Source organism: Emiliania huxleyi (assembly GCF_000372725.1).
Source record: "Emiliania huxleyi CCMP1516 chromosome Unknown EMIHUscaffold_172, whole genome shotgun sequence".
Classification (NCBI taxonomy): Eukaryota; Haptophyta; order Isochrysidales; family Noelaerhabdaceae; genus Emiliania; species Emiliania huxleyi.
The window spans coordinates 215,370-235,535 of record NW_005200861.1 but is presented as its reverse complement, the minus strand read 5'-3'; the positions used below and the strand labels follow the sequence as shown (position 1 = coordinate 235,535).

Here is a 20,166-nt window from a genome sequence, read left to right as displayed (position 1 = left end):
TTTAAATTCGCCGTCGTCCTGCCAAAAGAAGAGAAACAGTGAGCCAAGGGGAATATTTTCCGAAAAAAAACCTATTAAGAGTTAAGATAGAGATATCAGAGTCACAGGAGGTTGGCTAGTCACAGTAGGTGGGCTGCCAGCCCCGCACGAGATCGTACACCGACAGGCCGACCGCCTGCCCCACAAAGGTCCTCGCGAAGGTTGGCCCCGCGCCTCGGTAGAAGGCGGCGAGCCCGCCCCTGCGCACCGTCGCCAGGCACTCGCCGAGGCCGAGCGCGGCGCCGCCCGCCTGCGTCTGCTGCAGTACCTTGACGCGGTCGATCGGCAGGGTTGCGCCGTAGAAGCAGGCGCCCGCCGCGCCGCCAATCGCCCACCGCGGAGCCGCCGCGGCCGCGTCGCTCCGCCGCTGAAGCTCCTGCCCGCGGTAGTAGACAGTGTAGAGGATGGCGTAGCCGAGCGTATCGCGCGCCGCGAGTGGCGCGAGGCCGCGGTACAGCACGCCGGCGCCGTGCGTTTTCACCAACGACGACACAACCCGCACCGCCGCGAGGCTCGGGTCCTTCCTCCGCTGCACCTGCAGCTGCGACTTGACGACGTCGGCCGGGCAGGACACCACCGTGTTGAGTGCACCGGCGCAGGCGCCGGCCAGCGCGAAGCTCTGTGTCTGCGCGTAAAAGGCCTCGAAGAGCGAAAACAGCGAGAGCTTCACGAGAGGGTAAGTGGCAATCCGCGGGACCACGCCGAGGAGGAGGGCGCCGCCGCCCTCGCCGCGCACGGTGGTGACGGCGAGGCGGAAGGCGCCGTCCGAGGCGCCGAAGTGCGCAGATTGCAGCCGCGTCTTGAGCGTGTCAAGAGGCTGCTCGGCCAGCACCTGGCCGACGCCAGCGAGGAGGCCGGCGAACGGCGCGGCAGCCGAGGAGGCAGCACGCCGGCCGGCGGCGTCCGCGGGCGGTTTGGTCATCGCGTTTTCGCGCGGAGTGGAGGGCTTGGATGACCGGAGCACTAAGTCGGCGAGACAGCTGATAGATATACGCGACTAGGTTTCTTTTCTCGGTCCCTGTGGCTCTCTCCCGTTTCTCTTTCTAAGAAGCGTACCAACTGGGTCAACTCCCCTGAGCATGCCGATTGGGTCAAGAACAAGCAAGAGGCAAACGGCTTCTTACGCTCGGGCACTGGTCTCTGGTGTCTCTTGTTCCTTCTTGTTGGTTTTCAAAAATCTCAACAAACAAGCTAAAATCTCTCAGCTGTTTTTGGGTGGGAGAGAGAGATTTTTAGTTTTGTTTTGAGATTTTTTTGAAAACCAACAATACACGTGTGAATCTCACGACCCTCACAGTGATTTGTGCTCGGCAGCTTGTCAGCCTGACTCTTGCTCTTGCTGGCAAGAGCGGCCGCACACTGCTCGGTACCCCCCCTGCACATCTAAAGGCATGTCGGGACCCCCCCCCCCCCCCCCAGCAGGAGCGCTCTGCCTGTGGGGGGTGCTGGCATCTCTGTACAGACAGCAGCTGGCGAGAATTTATGGTCGATCCCAAAACCAGTGGTCTCACCGGCGTACCCTCCTACTGCCAGCCGGGCGCGGGGCACGCCAGTCTCTCTTGACTTCTACGCCTCTCGTGCCGCGCGCGTTTTCGAAAAAAGAAAAGTGTAAACGCTCCACTACGACAGCTCAGTCGATCGATTTCGACGAGCGAGCGATCCGAGGATCGAGCGGGGGACCGATAGGCTAGGGAGATCAACGCTGATCGATCAACGTCAGCCGAGACGCCCGAGTGAGTGGCTCACTATACGGCTTTCAGTGTGGTAGTACAAGATAGACTCACCATTGGTCACATCTCACCAAGTCTTTAGCTCTTTAGTAAAACGCCAGCACTCGACACGACGAAGGTGTATTGGGCTCGAAGGCGCGGTGAGAACACAACCGACCAAAATCTAGCATACCGCTAAAACACGAGCCGAGGTGGGAGCGGGCGGCGGCGGCGAAGAGGCGGGAGAGCTGGGTCCAATGCCTTCTGCTGCTGGGGGGGTCGGGCTGCTGGGGGGGTCCCCCCCCCCCTAGCAGCAGCGGCAAGTGGGAGAAGCAGCAGCAAGCCCTCGCAGTTCCACGGCGGTGCGCCGCGTGCGCTGAGCTCCGGCCGGAATGGATGACGACGCTCAAGTGCGTCGACGGCAGCCCGGGCAGGAGCCGCCCGGGTGGCTCGGGGAAAAGTGGGACGAAAAGCAGCAGCGGTACGTGGTCTGCCGGCCGGATGGTCTGCTCGAGCGCTGATGCAGAGCTTTCCGACGTCATTGTGTTTGCCGCTCCGCTCTCGGCGCCCGCCGCCGCGCGCGCCCGCGCGCCACCCCTTTTGCGCAGCAACACCTTAAACTTCATGGCCCTCCAAATTCGGGTCGGAGCGTAAGCGGAGTGGGCCCCCGGAGTTTGAAAAAGGCGACGGACGCTTGCGTCCTAGCCTCCAACAACGCCTCCCCGGCGCAGAGGGGCCCCCGGAGGGACGCTCAACCGCCCCACGCCACGCCGCTTGCGGCGGTCCTAAGCTCCGCTGCGCTGACGTGTGTGATCCTTGTAAAATTCTTTTCGCAGTGTGAGCTTCGGGGCAATGTCGTCAGCCTCACTTCGCCGTGGTGCTGCGCGCTCCTCCCGCGTCGTCGTTCGCCGCGGCAGCCCGCGCCGCATGTCGTCGATGGTCGAGCTCCGCGAGGAACGGCTTCACCCGGGAGCGGCGTCGGAATGGGCTGCGGCCTTCCAGTCGTCTGCGCTCGCGGTCCGCTCCTCGCAGCTACGCACCGCGACGCTCCCTGAAGTGGGCGGCGTGCTCGACGTCGCCACCACGACATACAGCTGGAGCGGCCATGAGGAGCGCAGCGCCTACTACGCAGCGCTCGCCGCCGACCCGCTGGACCACAGCGGGGGCCAATGGGTAGCAGAGCGAAAGTCGTGCCTCTACGTCGAGCCGCCGCTGGTCGCTGACTTTGGGCTGCACGGGCTGGCAAACGCGGCGCCGCCCGAGGGCGCGAGCGGCGGCGGCGGCGACGCCATCTATGAGCTGAGGCGGTACCAGCTGCAGCTTGGGTACACCACGGTGCCGCGCTTCCTCGAGCTCTACGCGGGCGGGCTCCCGTCCAAGCTGGCCGCCCCCGGCACCGACCCCTCCTCCTCCCTGGTGACGGTCCTCAACACCGAGGTCGGCTCGCTCAACGAGGTGATCGAGCTGTGGAGGCACGGTCGCGGCACCGTGGCGATGGACCAAAGCCGGCAGGCTGCGCGCAGCGCGGCGCCCTGGCGCGAGGCGATCGGCAGCATCGCCGCGCTCGCCGTCAGCTTCACCACCTCAATCCACAGGCCGCTGCCATCGGCGCCGTGGCAATAACAGCACCGCGAGGGCCAGCACTCAGTCCGAAGTTTCAGGCGCTCAAGTGGCTTCTGAGGTATGTCGTTTAGTGTGTGTACGGCAGTCTCTAAGTCTCTCTGAGTACTCTCTCGCGTGTAGCTCTCGGATATGACCAAGCGTGGGCTGTGGCGTCCGTGCCGGCCGTGTCGAGAAGCGTGTCCGCACCTCCCGGGTGGTACCGGAGGTAGGGCGAGACGTTGTACACCTTGCCAACTTCACTAGAACTTCACAAAAAACGCGGCACCTCCGACATACGTCACTCGTCAGTAAACTCGAAAGAGATTGCGAGTAAGGTAAGGTAAGGTGGTAAGGTAAACTTCTCCACACACACGAGGTGGTGGGGCAAGGGGGGGCAACCCTCGCGTCTCCACGTCTAACGACAGGAGCCCCACGGCATTCAAAGTGCAAGGCCCGGTGCGCGTGGGTGAGCGGGGTGTGTGTGTGTGTGTGTGTGTGTGTGTGTGTGTGTGTGTGTGTGTGTGTGTGTGTGTGTGTGTGTGTGTGTGTGTGTGTGTGTGTGTGTGTGTGTGTGTGTGTGTGTGTCTCACGTCACTGCATCCTCTGCCGGTTCCTCCCGTCGCCTCTTCTTTGTTCGAATGTTTTTCAATCCATCCTTCACGAAAAGCCCTCCCATGTAGCTAGCGTTCTTGGCGAATGTCTCGAAGTGGCCAGCACTGCGGAGGTGTTAACCGCTGTCGCCAACAGCCAGGCGGAGGGCAACCTCGTTAGGAGGCTAGAGATCTCCCTTCCACCGGAGGGAGGATCGCCCTGCCACAGTTACGCGAGCGACGCCAGCTTGCGAGACGTTCAATTCGAGCATTCGGGCCGCGCGACCTATGGAGACCCAGTCAGAGGCAAGCGCGGGCGCTGCCCAAGCGGATCGCCGGCAACTAGTGCCGCCCGCGCCTGGCGCGACCGCCTTCAAGCGCGGGCGGCCCGTGGCTTTGCTCCATCAAACGGGACAAGGCAAAAACACAGTTGCACAGATACATGCCGGCGGCGCGACTCCCCCCCGCAGATCGCCCTCAGTGGGGGAGACCGCGACACCGGTGACGGAGCGCAGTTGGGAGTGTCTTTGGCTCACGCCAGGGCGCTCGTTGCTCCTCCGTCTCTTTGTATCTTCCATACTGCGTTTATCAGAAGACCTCCTGCTACTGACAAAGGGACAGCGACAGGTTCGCAGCACGGTGGACTCCTATTCCACTGGCGATCTCTCTCGACTAGCGACCTTCCTCCGGCTTCTCACTGGCAGTCTCTCACTCTGCGCGAATCGTGGCGCTGCCTTTCTTAAAATTCTTTTCTGAATGTTTAAATTCTTTTCTGATTCTCTGCGGTGTTGTGTGTACATACATGCAGTTGGTCGACCTCGTCGAGTACCTTGAACCTGCTGGCGAACGTCTTGCACAGCTGGTTTCGCTCGTACTGGCGACCAGCGTCGGTGTCGGGCGCGACAAAGGTGCCGACGACTTTGACACCTTGGATCTCGCCCTCCTGCTGCTCGAGGATTGCAGCTGGGATGCCGTCGACGCCACCCGCCGGGCAGATGGCCTTGATCTTGGCGTCGTTTGACACGCAGCCGCAGTCCTCGAGTCGGTTGGTCTGCAGGCGCTCGAAGGCGTCTGCAGCTGTCTGCTCTGTTCCGCCACACAAAAGCGCCACCACCCTCGCCCAGGGATCTACAATGCTGTCTTAAGATCCGACCTGTGAGCTCTGCCTGCGCTCGGCACCGGGCACCGCCTCGGTATACAAAATGCGCCTGCGGGCGGACCCTGACTGCTTTGACCTTTGAGCTTTGTGCTTACAGATCACAGATCACAAAAGCACAACCCCGGGCCCGAAATCGCACAGTGACAGTCACGCAACACACTCCTCCTCCTGGGCCTCTCTCTTAGAAAGAACAGACAACTCGCCCTGTCCTTTCTTTTTCTGCAGTACTAGCACGCGCCAGTTCGCACCTGTGTCGAGCCTGTGTGTGTGCTGTGAGAGAGAGTTCTTGTGTTTAAATTCTTTTTCTGCGCGAATCGTGTATAAATAAATAAACAAAGTGCAGTATAAAATAATAAATAAAACGGACACACCAAACAAGGGATGGGAGAAGGACAGGGTCCCCACCTGCACGAGCAGGATCTTGGAAGGACGATCAGGGACACAGGGAGGAGGGTTCCAAGCGAACCAGTTTAGACCAGTTTAGACCACTGCTAAACACGAACCAGATTAGTCCTGTTTACGATAAACTGGGTCTAAACCTGGTATGGCTAATGGGGTTCCTCCCCCCGTCGCCGAGGGGTAGTGCGAGATTCTGTCCGTGCAGGCGGGGACCCCGTCCTTGATAGATCCCTTGTTTGGTGTGTCCGTTTTATTTATTATTTTCTTGCGTCTTTGTTTCTTTGTCGAGGTTGTGCATGGCAATCTTGAGGGTCCACGCGGCCGCGTCGAGGACTCTTCCGACAGCTTCGCCGTGTCGAAGATCTGCTTGCAGAAGCCGCAGCGCGTCCCCTCATCTTTCGCGCGGTACGTCGGGAGCGAGGCCAGGAACATCGCCTGCAAGCATTTGGTGAGGGGCAGTGAGTACCACTGCTCAACCCAACACCACTTCTACTAGCACCTTTGCGGCCGTTGAAATCAACGCGCTTCCGCTTCTTGCCAGGCGCAGGCGCCGCCAGCTGGTCTGTCGCCGCGCCCGACGTCGCGCCCTAACACCGACCGTGCGCCTGATCGGCGAGGCTGTTGTTGCGCGGTGCAAGTGTGCCAGGTGTGCTGTCCGGCCCGAGGCAGAGGATGGCGGCTGCACGCTGCCGCTTCCGCAGCCACAGCGCGGCCGCGGCGGCGGAGCTAGCTAGGGGCGCCCTAAACCGGGTCTAAACCTGGTATGGCTAATGGGGTCCCCCACCCAGGCCGAGCCCTGTTTAGACCCAGTTTATCGTAAACAGGACTAATCTGGTTCGTGTTCAGCCGTGGTCTAAACTGGGTCTAAACATGGTCTAAACTGGTTCGCTTGATACCCTCATACAGGGGAGGAACGGGAGCGGGGAGCGCATCGCGACACGCAGGGGGGCTGGGAAGGGTTCACCCACACGACAGGGTCCCAGGGATCCCCCTCTCCGCTCTCGTATAGGACAAAGTTGCACCCGGCGGACGGGGGCAGGCGCGGGCCTCCTACTGGAATCTCTCTCTCTCTGGTTGCGCTCTCCTAGTTCTCCTGCTACACTGACAAAGCTCAAAGGGACAGCGACAGATTCGCAGCACGGTGGACTCCTATTCCACTGGCGATCTCTCTCGACTAGCGACCTTCCTCCGGCTTCTCACTGGCAGTCTCTCACTCTGCGCGAATCGTCCGTTGTCAAAATTCTTTTTCTGATTCTTTGCAGCTTGGAGCACTTGGAGTGCAGCTACATGCCTTTTATCCCCACCCCTCTCGACGGCGGCGTGGTCTACACCATCCACGCGGACCGGCGTGTCCTCGTCGCCGACTCGCCAGACAGCACCGCCTGGCTGCCGGGCGCTGACGAGGCATGCATGCGTGGCGGGGCAGAGCGCTCGTCCGGCTGGCTTCCCATCGGCGTCAGGCCGGGCGCACCGCCGAATGCACGGCGGTGCAGCTTCGACGCAGCAACGGCAGAGGCGATGCTCGAGCGTTTTGCGGCGCAGCACGGTGTCGCCATGCGAGACGCCTTCGGTGCGACAAGCTGCGAGCACCGGCCGGCGCATCGGCGCAAGGCGTATGTGACTTCTCTCTCGCGCGAGCTAGCGCCCGACTCGTTCCACGCGGACTCGGAGGCGCTCGGGCCGCTCGCGGGCCGCCTGCTCGGGCTGCTGCGGCTGCTGCACCTGGCGGGGCTGGCGTCCTCGCGGCGCGAGCTCCTCACGGTGCTCGCCTACCCGCACGAGGCGTGGCCGGAGGCGTGGGGAGGGCACACCGAGTTTGCGGCGAGCGTGGACGGGGAGGAGGTGGCCGGAGGCGTGGACGCCGACGGCGAGGCGCGGCGTGCGGCGCTGCGGCTGGTCCCGTCGCCTGGTCGCACCGTCGTCTTTCACGGCGCGCTGCACCACCGCGCCGCTTGGCCGTCGGCCGACGCGGGCAGCGGGCGGGCGGGGTCGCCCGCCGGGCTGCGCTGGTCTGTGGTCATGCAGCTCTCGTGCGAGGTGAGCGACGCGCGGCGAGGAGGTGGCGGTGGAGGCACCACCGCCGCGTCCTCCGTGGCGGGCGAGCTCCTCGCGCGCGCCGAGAGGCTCGAGCGCGAGCTCGGCCTGGAGCACGGCTCCTCCTCCGTCGGGGCGGCGGTCGCGCTCACCCTCGTCGAGATGCTGCTGCCCGCCGTGCTCGGGCTGGCGTGGCTGGGCTGGCGCGCGAGAAGGCCCGTGCCGGCCGCCGTCACCGTGCTCTTCGCCGCCCTCGTACTCGGGCTGCACCTGGATAGCTTCGCGTGAGGGCCCAATGGAAAAAGCAAGGTTGAAGATAGTATAACTTCACACAAAAGCACGACCTCCGGGCCCGAAATCGCACAGTGACAGTCACGCAACACACTCCTCCTCCCTGGGCCTCTTAGAAAGAACAGACAGCCCAAGGGAGGGAGATGCGAGAAAAGAGAAAGAAAGAAAAAAGAAAACAGAGAACCCCAAGGGAGGGACATGGGAGGACGGCACGCCGCCACCACACAGGGATTTTAAGGAGAGGAGTCACAGGTGCTAGCCGTCGCCCACCCTCGGGCGTCTACCACTTCCTATCTCTCTTCGCAGTTTCTCACCAATTCTCGCAGCGACCTTCATGCCACCTCTCGATTAGCTTGGCCCCACGCCCCATGGACTACAACACAGTGAAGGGCGCTGCCATCTCAGTTCTCATCTGAGCCTCCCAATCATCACATTGGAATCTTGCCCAGAGGCCCTTCTTGAAGTTCCGCTCTGTGATGTGAAGGTGGTCCCTCCAAACGCTAGGATCGCATGGATGCGGCCATGCGTGTGCTCCCTGGCATGTGGGGGCGGCCAGTACCCAACCCCGGTCAGCTACACCAAAGTGCTTATCCAAGATTGTCATCAAGCCGAGGTGGGTCATCAGTTGGAGGGCTCGTGACGGGCCGTGGCACGGGGACCATGGCCTGCCGTTTTTGGTTCGACAATGGCAGTTGTGAAGATCGCAGACATCGTCCATCAGGACCAAGGTTTGGTTGCAGCGAGCCATCCCACTGGAGAACATGTTGAAAAAGTCGTTGTATGTCGGCATATGCCATCCACGTGCAAAAGGTCACACCATGCCGATGCAGCCAGCTTTGTCTTCTGCATCTGCCTTAGAATCTGAGGAGCTTCCAGCGGAACAGTGAGCTCACTTGGGCCGACAAAGACATTGAAGCGTTCCCCGAAGAGTCGCTGCATTGTCCTCATTGCCCTTGGGGTATAATCCAGCGTGCCGATGTCAAAGGTGAACGTCCGGGCAGCTGGATTGGAAGACAACCATATCGCTGTGGAGTGCCCGGCGTTGAAACCCACCTCGCACACGTTGGTGATGTTTGGTGTGCTTGCCACTACTCGACCGTAATAAGTGGCCTGCTCCGGGTGATGGGCGATGCTCCAATAGCGACCACCCCGCGCCGCTTCTTCGCCACCCGCGTTGGCAGGCGCACCGGCTTGAAGCAAGACTGTCTTGGATTGCCGCGCTGCGACGGCATGCTCAATCGCGGAGAAGGCTCTCTCCATCCCGGCTGGGACCTCTCGCTCACTGCTGCGATCGCGCGCACGCTGCAGTGCAAGATCGAACCACACAGGAGCGTCTTGCTGAGTGCCCAGCACTGCCAGCGGTGCAAGAAGCCGCAGTAACCCTGATCGGCCTGAGTGCGGTCTTGGCATGATCGACAGAACCCTTCAGGCGGTGCAGTAGCACCTCCCACGCCCACAGCACCTGGAGCTCTTCTTGCAGGGCAGCGGGTGGTGATACTAGTGTCGGTTCTCGACAGACAGTGGCAGTCTTTGTCGTCCTCCTGAAGACGCCCTTCTGGAGCTCTTGTGCCTGCGTCCAATAAATTAAGGCCGCAGGATGGTCCGTACTACCGGGGGACCGTCGCCCTCGGGCGCACTGGCTTGATCCCAGCGGCACAAGTCTACGAGAGGGGGCTCCGAAAGGTCGGCATGCCTGGCATGTCGGCTTACTAGGCAGGTCATTGCCATTGGCCTCCCCCCCCCCCAAACTCAGCCATTCCAACGGCCAGACCGCTCGCTTAAGGCTGATTGGCTAGACGAGCGGCCTACCTCCAACGGGGCGGTCCGGGAGAACGCGTGGAACCTGCCCGCCTCGGTGGGAGGTGGTTTGGCGCCGACGGACCGCCCTCTCCACCACCCTCGCCCAGGGATCTACAACGCTGTCTTAAGGTCCGACCTGTGGGCTCCGGCCTGCGCTCGGCACCGGGCACCGCCTCGGTATACACAATGCGCCTGCGGGCGGACCCTCACAGATCACAGATCACACCGGCCCGAACGCGCTGGAGAGACCGTTGTATGTCCCGGTGGCCAAGAGCGCAGAGCCGCTCGCCGGAGTCACCCACTCGAACCTGCGCTGGGCTCACGATCCTCGTCGCCGAGCCGGCGGCGATGCCGGCGAGGAGGACTGGCGTGGTCTCGCCGAGCGAGTAGGCGGTGAGGAGCGCGGCGCCCAGCAGCGGGTCGCCCTGAGTGGCGACAAAGCCCAGGAGGGAGACGAGCACGGGCGAGGCGCACGGCGAGGCCACGAGCGCGGAGGAGGCTCACACACACACACACACACACACACATGCATGCATGCACAGACACACAGCCCCTTCCCCTCCCCCCTCAAGACCTTCCCAAGGGCGAGGACACGCGCAGGCCGCACCTCTAGTGAGGCCCGCATAGTATCAATGTGGGAGACTCATGCCGCCGCCCCTGCCACCCCTGTGTCAGTGTGCCCGTGGTAGTGAGAGACTGCCGGTGAGAAGCCGGAGGAAGGTCGCTAGACTGAGATGAGACCGCCAGTGGAGTTGGGATTCCACCGTGCACCGCGCTGCGAGCCTGTCGTGTCCCTTGTCAGGAGCAGGAGAGCCCCACCTGTGCCCCTGATCGTCCTTCCAAAATCCTGCTCGTGCAGGTGTGGACCCTGTGCTCCTCCCCTATCCCTCGTTTGGGTTGTCTGTTTTCTTTCTTTCTTTTAGGAAAAGCTTGTTCAGAGATTTTTAGCAATACCAAACAAATCTAACACTCACACGTCATTTGGGGCCTGGAGCCCTGTTCACGCGCGCGCGAGACGTGCAGACAGGGTTGCCAGGTGAGAGCGAATGGCGTGAGTGAGTGAGCGAATGGCGCGGTTCACGCCTCGCACAACAGAGAGAGAGATGCGCTCTGCATGGTGGGACATAAAAGAGAGCGAGTACTTGGGCGAGTAGGCCGTGCGGTCAACGCTGCCGCGCGCGACTTTGCGCGCGAGGCGGCGCAGCTTGAGAACGGCGCACTAAAGTCGAGCCCAAGTATTGGTCTGTGCATCCGTCGCGAAAAGCTACTTAACCCGAGAAGCCCCAATTGTCTGTAGCATAGCTGACCCCCCCCCCCCCCCCACCCCACCCCCCACCCACACACACACACACACACACATGGGTCCTCGGAGAGGGTACCCTGGGTGGGTGGGCTCTACCCTGCAGGCTCTACCTCGCCAGGGTCGCTCCACAGGGGCTCGGCGATGCTCAGCTTCCAAAAGCAGACGGAATTCGAGCGTTGGCTGCGCGCGTGCCCGCTCGGGACACGCGGACTCACCTACAGCGTAACGCGTTCGGCGGATGACGGTGTGCTGTCTGTCGGGTGCACGTGGCGCACGCTCGCCTGTGTCGAGCCTGCGTCTCGAGCCTGCGTCGAGACTGCACTGCCCAGCGAGCCGCATATCGCGCCGCGGAGTGCTACGCCGCCGGCAGATGGCGAGGCGGCGTGCGAGGAGGCGGCCGAGGCGGCCGAGGCTGAGCGGCTGCGCGAACAGCTTGCGCGGATGCGGAGCTTTGTCGCGGGGCAGGGCGCGCCCGCAGGCGAGTACGCCAAGGGCCAGCAGGCCTTGGCCGCGATGATGCGAGCGCGAGAGGCGGGCGCGTCGACGAGAGAGCAGGTCCGCGCCTGCCTCGGCGCCGGGCTCGGGGCGGAGTATCCCTCGCCACCCGGGTATGATCCGCGGCCGCCGACAGAGGGGGAGACGGGTTCTCATGGAGAGGGCGAGGTGCACGAGGCCGCAGTCTCGTCGGATGCGTGACCGGGTGCGTATATTAGCTACGGGCGAATGTTGTTTTCTCCATCCCTGCGCGGCGTGCGCCCGGAGCCCTCCACCGCTCTCCAGCCCTTTCCAAGTTTCATGTAGCGATGTGGTGTACACACGCTCTCTCTACAGACTACACGCTGTCTACACGTGTGACTACACACACGACACACACGTACTCCATCAACGATAAAGGGTCCCGTACAGATTACAGTCCTCCCCCAGCCCCCACACAGTATCAAACTATCGTTGTAGCTCAAATTGCCAGTATAGTGGCACCCCGTGTACGGCTCTACGCGTGGGAACGGAAACGCATATTGACCGCCATATTTAGTTTTGTGCTATTTTCGAGAGCGTGGGTAACAGGGCTCAGCGCGCCTCTGACCCACCCATTAATGCGGAAATGCGAGTTCCAACACTGATCTCCGTGTTCGCGCATGTCAGAGCCTCGCGGCGCAGCCCTCGGACATCGTCCGCGTCTCGCGCTTGGGTCCGTCTGCCCCCCGCCGCTCCCGCAACGTCCGCGCCTTCGTCTCCCTCAGACATGCGTGCTGTGCCTGCCTCCCTAGCGCCCGCCCCCCGCCAAGCCCTGTCTCACAGCTGCTCGGACAGCTGCAGCTCGGCTGGGGTTGGCTGGTTGCGCAGCTCCTCATTCTCGTAGCCCAAAGCGTCGAGCGATCCCCAAGCGTAGTGGCGGCCAGCGGCCGACACGGCGAGCGTGTGCGAAGCGCCTGGCGGCGCGCGAGCGGCGTGGCAGTGAGAGCGCTGCCGTGTGCGGTGTCGGGACCGGGCGACATTAGACGGCAGGGAGGAGAGCGAGGGAAGAGGCGACGGGGTGCCAGGGGCGTCGGGAGCAGGAGGGGAGAGAAGCACCTGCCGCCACCGACGCGATCGCCACTCCGCTCAGGGCAGAGACGCGCTGTGGCAGGAGCGCGCTGCCCTCCTCGCCGTTGCCGAGGCCGAGCCTGCCTCCGCGGCCGTGCCCCCAGGCAAAGACCGCGCCTGACATGCGTGTGGCGCGACTCACACACCTCTCCAGCCACGGCCACGCACGAAGAGAGGGAGGGGAGAGAGAGGGGTGGGGTGGGGGGGTGGGGGGGGGGAGGGGGGGAGGGCGAGGCGGCGCCGTCAGCGGCGGAGAGTGCGACCGAGTGGTGCTCCCCGGCGGCGACGGCGCAAGCGTGCACCGTCACCAGAGCCTCGATCAGCTCTGGAGAGTGCCGGTTGAAGCTGTCGCCGTGGCCAAGCTCGCCGTTTGTGCCGCAGCCCCAGGAGAAGACCTCGCCGCGCGCGGTGCAGGCGAGGGTGTGGCAAGCGCCGCAAGAGAGGTCCGTCACGCGCGAGTCCGAGAGCGCCTACCCGCCCCACCGCCCGGACGTGTCGCGGACGTGTCGTGGAAGTGTGGCAAGTGGGGCTGCGTGGCGCAAGGTGCGCGCGCCGCAACCAGCCCTGGCACCGAGCGAGGACTGTTCTTGTCGGCAGGTCTTCCGAGCTGGCCCTGCGCCGCCCAGCCCCAGGTGTAGACGCGTCCGACAGCCGTCCCTGCGGCAGAGTGGTCCCCCCCCGCAGCGAGGAGGGTCACCTTCTCGGCAGAGAGGGCAGACACCTCGAGGGGCCGGGGGGGGGGGAGGGGGAGGTGAGGCGGGGATGCAGGGGAGGGGAGGGCAGGGAGGAGGCAGGAGGAGAGAAGTGGCAAGGCGAGGGGCAGTGGCCGCGGCGGTGGCGGCGGTGGCAGCGCGCCTGCGACGGGGATCGAACACACCGCCGAGCCGACGGGGCGGCGTGTCCACCGACGCACGTCGCTGCCCCGGTGCCGGGCGCCAAGTTCTCCTGCCCCGCGTCGCCGTCCCCGAGCCCGAGCTGCTCGTAGGTGTTTTGGCCCCACGACCAGAGCAGCCCTTCTCGAGAGGCTGCGAGGCTGTGCATGCGGCCCGCCGCGACGGCACCGACCCGCACGCCGCGCAGCGCCTGTGCGGAGGGGCTGTGTGGGCGCGGGTGCGGGTGCGGGTGTGGGGGTGGGCAAGGCGCCTTGGGACAGAGGTGTGGGTGTGGAGAAGGAGGGGGAGGGGGGAGGGGGGGGTGCCTCAATGAGGCGCGGCACCCCCGTCGACGCCTAGCGGGCAGGGCGGGGGGCAGTCACCCTCGCCACACGCCAGAGCCGGGCTCTCCCCCTCCGCGTCTCTGATGCCACGAGCCGCACGGCGCTGGCAGTGCGGCCGAGCGGTGCGCGTGAGTCTGGGAAGTGTCTAGAAAGTGTCTAGGAGGTGTCTGGGAAGTGCCGACACCTCGTCCCCGTGGCCAAGCAGACATCTCCCCGCATCTCCCCGCATCTCCCCCATCTCCCCGACACCTCGTCCCCGTGGCCGAGCAGGCCCTCGCGCCCGTTGCCCCACGAGTAGGCTGCGCCGTCCGCCGTCACCGCCAGCGAGTGGTGCCGCCCCGCCGACACCGCCACCACCGGCCGCGCGCAGAGCGCCGCTACGGCGCGCGGAGGCGTCACGAGGGTCGGTGCGCCGACGCCCGGCGCGACGACTCCTTGCGTGTGGCCGAGGAGTCCGGGGGTGCCGTCGGCGGGCGACGCGGGGAGGTGGGCAAAGTGATTCCGCGGCCGCTCCGTCCCTGCCGAGAGCAGCGCCCCGCGACTGTCGAGCAGAAGTGAGTGGTGCGCGCCCGCCGACGTGCTCGCCCGCCCGCGGCGCTCGACGGCGGTCTCAACCCACGCGAGCATCGAGAGCCAGGAGGACTCGCCCTCGGGGAGCGAGGCGGGGATCCACCACCCGCCCGCCTCGGCCCGCGCGCGAAGCGCCTCCTCCACCGGCGAGCGCGGTGGAGGCGGAGGCGGCACGCCGAGCCCGAGTAGCCGGCAAGAGGCGGCGACGCGGCAGAGGGTCTTGGCGTCGCAGCGCGCGAGGACTAGAGAGATGAGCTCGAGCGGGAGGTCGAGCAGGCCCATGGGGAGCATCCGCACGGGCGTCGTCCCGTCCGACGAGCGACGGCGGGGGAACATCGCGTGCAGGTGATCGGCGAGCCCGCGCGCGGTGAAGGCCTCGTCGGGGCCAAACCCGGCAGCGCACGCGCGGACGGCGGAGACGGCGGCGCGGAGGCTGGCGAGCGCAGCGAGGCATTCGCCGTTTGCCGGCTTGACGACCTCCTTTGGCGTCGGAGAGGCGATGCAGAGCCGCATGGGCCGGCCGAGTTGGAAGTCGGCAACGCCTAGCTTGTTTTTCTCTTTTTCATCAGAGATGATAGGAGCTCTAGCTTGATATAATGATCTCATACGCATGCAGGCAGATCGCCGACCGACCCTCGGGCCGGTTCTCACCGACTGGCGGTCCATTCACAGCAGCTCCGCGGGATACGCTTCATTCAGGATGCTGGCATTCGTCGCAGCTGCCGCGTTCGGCCTGCTGGTGGCAGCCCCACCTCGCGCCGCACCATCGCGCACCACCGTGCCGCGCTGCATCGAGGTCGCCGCTGCCGACGCCCTGAGCCAGAGCCCCGCCCTCCTCGCGACTGCCGGCACCGCCGTCGCCGCGATTGGCGGCATTCTGATAAACAACCAGCAAAAGAAGAAGCCGGCCGCCGCCGTGCCCAAACCCGCCGCCGCGGAAGTGGCCGAGGTGGCTCCTCCCGCGCCGAAGCCGTCGACGACGACGGCGTACCGTGGCAAGGTGCCAGCCCTGTGTTGCCGCAGCACGCCCATCCTGTGCATGCCGCCTCCACCACCGCAGCACCAGCCCGTGCGGACGTTGCCCTCCCTTCAGGTGACTGTCGGCTTCCACCGCGGCGCCGGCCGGATGCCGCCCACGCCCGCCCGCGAGCAGTGGGAGCCGCCGCCGGGCTGGGCGCCGCCCTCGAAGCCAGTCACCAGCTGGTACGACCGCGGCGACCGGCTGGCGATCAGCGCGCCGCCGCCTGAGGCTGCGGCCGCGCCGGCGGCCTCGCCCAACCTGCTTGAGCAGTTTGTAGCCCTGTTCAGCGGCGTGTCCGCCTCTGCCTCCGCCTCCGCGGCGCCCCGCGCCAGCGCCTACAAGGGCAAGGTGTGAGAGGAGGGATGGGGGACCAGCCCCTCCCGGCCTCGCAGTGCCACGCAGCGGACAAAGCACTGTCCCGCAGCCTCGCCCGCCTCCGCCGCAGGTGACTGTCGGCTTCCACCGCGGCGCCGGCCGGATGCCGCCCACGCCCGCCCGCGAGCAGTGGGAGCCGCCGCCGGGCTGGGCGCCGCCCTCCGTTGCCAGGCCGCCCGCCGTCGCCTCGTGGTACGACAGCGGCGCGCGGCTGTGAGGAGGCGCGGGAGGGGGCGTGTGGCGATAGATGGGGCCGCTCTCTGGTGGCGGAGCAGGGTCGGTGAGCTCCGAATTGGTCGGCCCGTCGAAGCCGAGATGATGGCGAGGGGCGGGAATCGGGATGCGTGTGGGGGGTCTGATTGTGTGAGTGCCCCGGGGCATTGCATGGGCAGGCGTCCCACAGCATGGTGTGGCCCGGCGCCTGCCGCACATTGTCTCGCTGTATCTCGCGGCACGAGAGTCGAAGAGGCGAAAGTCGAGGACCGAATACACAGATTTGGAGAGAGAGATTTTTAGCAAATACCACAATATCCCAAACAACTCTAAGTCTAACACTCACGCATCAATTTGGGGCCTGGACGCTGGAGCCCTGTTCACGCGCGCGCGAGACGTTTGGCGTACGCGTAAAGAAGATGATTTGTGTTAACAGCTTAATTTGACGAGATATTGTTTGTTGTTGTTGCAAACCGGGAAATAAATAAAAACGTACACCTCTCTTGAGTCTTGTCTCTACTGTGAGAAGGGTAAAAAGGAACACAGATCCCCGCCCTTGCCGCTTGCGATCTTTGTGCAGGGTTCTTTGTGGGTGTGGTCGGCGGCTAGCAGGCTGCAGGGGTCGTCCTCCCGATGGGGGACTAGCACTAGCCGTCTTCCACATGGTCCCTCGCGCCTCGGGTCCCTGCTGCTCCTAATCTCTTCGTACATCCTCCTGCTGATCTCCGCAAGGTCCTGCTCCCTCCCTCGTCTCGCCCTGCGCGTCTGCTCCGCCTCCACATCGTCTGCCCTGCGTCGTCTGGCGACGGGTCCTCATAGTCGGTCGAGGTCGCCGCCCTCCTCGTGCCTCTTCCCAACGTTCCCTCGGCGGCCGATGCCGTCTGCTCCGGCTCCCCAGTCCCCGGGTCTGCCCTGCTCTCGTCTGCGCCAGTTTCTGCTTCGTCATCACTGGCGCCTCTCCTCTTTTTTCTCCTCCTCTTGTATGCTTTGCACATCGCGTCGATTCCTTTTCGTGTGAGCACCACAGCCTGAAGCCCGCCCAGCAGCTGAACCGCTCCCTAACCGAGAGACACGAACAAACAAACGAGACACGAGAGAGAGAGAACAAAAACGCATCTTTGTTTGAAGCGCATCGCCGAGGCCCGAGCAGCTCCCAACACAATCACAAGCGCGAGAGTGCGGCTAGCGCGAAGCAAACCAAAAACGAAAGACAGACTAAAAACTGCCAAAACTAAAGTAGATACCTAAGAAAGCCCTGCCTGCGTCTGTTGCCGCGCCTTACCGCCTTACCGCCGACCCTTACCGTGCCGCGCCGCCTTTACACACACATCTGACTTCTTGCTCGACCGAGTTTGCGTTGAGGAGCGAACCGAGCCGCCGGTGTGTCCCGCAGCGGCCTCGCTGGGCCAGAAGAACCGGTCCGCGAGTGCTCCGCAGCAACCTCGCTGAGCCAGAACGTCGGCTCGCGAGGTGCATGCTAGCATGAAAGAAAGAAAGAAAGAAAACAGACAACCCAAGGGAGGGATGGGAGGACGGCACGCCGCCACCACACAGGGATTTTAAGGAGAGGTGTGTGGTGCGCTAGCCGTCGCCCACCCTAGGGAGTCTGCCTCTTCCTATCTCTCTTCGCAGTCTCTCGCCGCTTCTCGCTGCCACCTTCATGCCACCTCGCGGTCGTCCCACTCTCGTCGTTCTCTCCCTTGAGCACTTGAGCACTGGATAGGGTCGATTCCGCATGGTACGGGACCCCTCGATCGTCTCGCCCTCCCTCACTGGTGTGTTCATTGGGGGGGGGTCATAACATTCTCTCCCTTGTCATTTCCTCCTCTGTCGCGTCGTTCCCTTCTGCCTCGTCCTGTGACGCCGCCGCCTGCCGGTCCCTTGTTCTCGCGGCTTCTTTTGCCTTTCGGCGCAACTCCGTCCTCCATGCTAGCAGAGAGATTTTTAGCAATACCTTTATGTGATGTTACAGGTGGGTTAAGAGGGAGATGTGCGCGAGCTGCGGGACCGCCGGGACGGCGGGCGGGTAATTGCGACTCGCCGCCACTTTTGGCGTATTTGGGACGCGCGTCGATTTCGGCATGGCAGGCGAGGGTGTCACGGCCATGATCGTGGCTGCTGACGCCGGCGACAACCCGCTGGCGGACCGCCGCGAGGACCGGAAGGCGGCGGCAGAGCGGGAGAGGAAGGCCAAGGTGGCGAAGGTCGCCTCGCAGGCGACGAACGCGATGGCGGCAGTGCGGGCGCAGCTCGATTTGCGGGAGAAGGGGGCAGCAGACAAGGCGGCGAACAAAGCCAACGACGACGCGGGGGCGCCGGTGAGGGCGTCGTCTACGATGCTCGAACGAGTGTTCGCTGCCCGCCTCGACGGTCCGGACAAATACGTTGTGGCTCGACGAAAGGAGCGAAAGACGGCTGCCGGGGCTGGCCAATACCAAACAACTCTAACACTCACACGTCATTTGGGGCCTGGAGCCCTGTTCACGCGCGCGCGAGACGTGCAGACAGGGTTGCCAGGTGAGAGCGAATGGCGCGGTTCACGCCTCGCACAACGAGTGTTAGAGTTGTTTTGTGTGTTGCTCATTCATGCCCAGGACTTGGGCCTTGTGAAGAGAGTCGTCGCCTGCATGAAGACGACTCTTGCGTGAAGAGACTATGCTCGCCGCCTCGCCCACGTACGTGGAGGGCCGCTCGCGCACGCGCGTGCGCGTGCGAGCGAGCGAGCGAGCGCACACGCGCTTGGAGCAGACTCTATACACATCACCCCGTGCGCGCGCGCCGTGGTGGAAACGGTGGGACGAGCGGGGCAGAGAGCCATGGGTTGTGGTACCTTCGGTTGTGTGGTGCCGAGGTAACGGCGGTTTTTTTCGCACCGGGCATTCTGGTTTTCTTTTTATCTAAATCGCGCCATGTTCTGCGGCGACTGGGTGCACACGGACATCGTTGGTAAGACCTGCGAGCACTCCGGTGAGGAATCGCTCTCTGAGTGCGAGGACGAGAATACCAAACAACTCTAACACTTTGTTTTGTTTGCTAGCATGCTAGCATGAGCCCGACCGATCCGTCGCAGTGCTCTTTCTTGCGTTACGGCGGCACACACACACACACAAGAAGAACACACACGTTACGGCGGTAGTTAGTGATCTAATCACCCGAATGCCACGTTCGGATCGCTTCTCATCGCAAACCCTGTCAGCAGTTCACCCTCGGGCATACACTGAGAAAGAATTTAAACAACTCAGAAAGAAAAGTGAGACTTTTTGAGAAGAGGCACCTACTTTCGTAGGACGGAGAAGGTCAAACCAGAGCACAGGGACGCCACAGGGACGCCACAGGGTCGGGCGCCTCGCGGGTTCGCGGCATGCCATCTCGATCAAAGCGAGCACGCGGTGCCTCGAGCTCTTGCTCTGTGCGTATCGACAGCAGTCTCGACCCCATCCCCGAGGCTGACTGGGGGACAATCGCATGGGTGAGATCGGCTCCCTTGCCTTTCGCCTGCCACTCGCATCGCCGGCGCTTGCACCCTCTCCACACGCATGGTTCCCGCCCGGCGCAGGACCTCGACGCGCTCGCCCTCTCACTCTCGTGCCTCGACGGCGTGCACCCCGACTACCTTGCTGACCTCCGTGCTCTCGAGAGCCCGCGCTCGGACGCTGCGGAGGCGTCCGAGGATCTGACGGAGTCCAGTGACCATTAGTTTTGACACGCTAGTGGGTACGGTATTAGAGGCGGCCTGCTAGTTCGTCCTCGCGCAATTTGTGTACTGCCCCATGTCCGTGGCACGTTAGGAGGACATCGCATGGTCCTACATACGTGGTACTGTATACTGTCACCCTCGGCTCACATAGTTCGTTTGCCGTGCGTGTCTATCCGTTTATTGGCCACAACATTAACAGGAGTACCGAAACACGCTGTACGGGAGTCGTGGGGTGCAAGGAGCGTGGCCGTCAGGTGGACGGACCGCTCGACCACTCGACTGGACGAAAGGGATGGGTCAAAGAGACCACGCGTAAGAGCCGTACATGGAAAGGGGTGGGTCAAGACGGATACGGGCTGGAAGTGGCTGGGGGCGCAGTACTACGACGCGAAGTGGGTCAAGAAAGCCATAACGCGGCTGGTCGCTGGTGCTCGTGGAAATTTGGGAGGCATTGCGCCGCCCACCAAGCAGTTCCTCCACGTGTTCGCCAAGGAGGCGGCGGGCACCAACACGGACCGGACGTTGTACGGGGCGGCGTCGGCGAGCGCCTCCTCCTTCGTCGTC

At 63.8% G+C, this 20,166-nt stretch overlaps 7 protein-coding genes across 7 annotated transcripts; 5 read left to right on the top strand and 2 right to left on the bottom strand.

The window, feature by feature from the left end:
• Positions 1–115: 115 nt before the first annotated feature.
• EMIHUDRAFT_112617 (hypothetical protein) lies at positions 116–961 on the bottom strand (the record flags this gene model as incomplete). The annotated part of the gene is made up of 1 exon (XM_005784174.1): positions 116–961. One exon carries the CDS (start codon positions 959–961, stop codon positions 116–118), a length of 846 nt encoding a protein of 281 aa, XP_005784231.1.
• Positions 962–2,675: 1,714 nt separating this feature from the next.
• Positions 2,676–3,371, top strand: EMIHUDRAFT_112616 (hypothetical protein; the record flags this gene model as incomplete). The annotated part of the gene is made up of 1 exon (XM_005784173.1): positions 2,676–3,371. One exon carries the CDS (start codon positions 2,676–2,678, stop codon positions 3,369–3,371), a length of 696 nt encoding a protein of 231 aa, XP_005784230.1.
• A 3,414-nt stretch (positions 3,372–6,785) lies between these two features.
• Positions 6,786–7,820, top strand: EMIHUDRAFT_112615 (hypothetical protein; the record flags this gene model as incomplete). Its single annotated transcript, XM_005784172.1, has 1 exon — positions 6,786–7,820. One exon carries the CDS (start codon positions 6,786–6,788, stop codon positions 7,818–7,820), a length of 1,035 nt encoding a protein of 344 aa, XP_005784229.1.
• A 3,247-nt stretch (positions 7,821–11,067) lies between these two features.
• EMIHUDRAFT_231439 (hypothetical protein) lies at positions 11,068–11,622 on the top strand (the record flags this gene model as incomplete). Its single annotated transcript, XM_005784171.1, has 1 exon — positions 11,068–11,622. The coding sequence occupies one exon, from the start codon at positions 11,068–11,070 to the stop codon at positions 11,620–11,622; it is 555 nt and encodes a 184-aa protein (XP_005784228.1).
• Positions 11,623–12,219: 597 nt separating this feature from the next.
• On the bottom strand, positions 12,220–14,809 carry EMIHUDRAFT_112614 (hypothetical protein; the record flags this gene model as incomplete). Its single annotated transcript, XM_005784170.1, has 8 exons — positions 12,220–12,356; positions 12,499–12,658; positions 12,813–12,980; positions 13,082–13,167; positions 13,208–13,231; positions 13,416–13,653; positions 13,727–13,738; positions 13,976–14,809. 8 exons carry the CDS (start codon positions 14,807–14,809, stop codon positions 12,220–12,222), a joined length of 1,659 nt encoding a protein of 552 aa, XP_005784227.1.
• A 187-nt stretch (positions 14,810–14,996) lies between these two features.
• Positions 14,997–15,909, top strand: EMIHUDRAFT_112613 (hypothetical protein; the record flags this gene model as incomplete). The annotated part of the gene is made up of 3 exons (XM_005784169.1): positions 14,997–15,296; positions 15,390–15,665; positions 15,763–15,909. 3 exons carry the CDS (start codon positions 14,997–14,999, stop codon positions 15,907–15,909), a joined length of 723 nt encoding a protein of 240 aa, XP_005784226.1.
• Positions 15,910–19,254: 3,345 nt separating this feature from the next.
• EMIHUDRAFT_442110 (hypothetical protein) lies at positions 19,255–19,808 on the top strand. The gene is made up of 2 exons (XM_005784168.1): positions 19,255–19,374; positions 19,462–19,808. Exons 1-2 carry the CDS (start codon positions 19,267–19,269, stop codon positions 19,600–19,602), a joined length of 249 nt encoding a protein of 82 aa, XP_005784225.1. The 5' UTR covers positions 19,255–19,266; the 3' UTR covers positions 19,603–19,808.
• The last annotated feature ends 358 nt before the right edge of the window (positions 19,809–20,166 follow it).

Excerpts from the sequence above, each read along its gene's own strand:
- EMIHUDRAFT_442110 (XM_005784168.1), top strand. The coding sequence starts at position 19,267 with ATGCCATCTCGATCAAAGCGAGCACGCGGTGCCTCGAGCTCTTGCTCT. Across the intron at positions 19,375-19,461 it reads ACTGGGGGACAATCGCATGG|GACCTCGACGCGCTCGCCCT; the intron begins GTGAGATCGGCT and ends CGCCCGGCGCAG.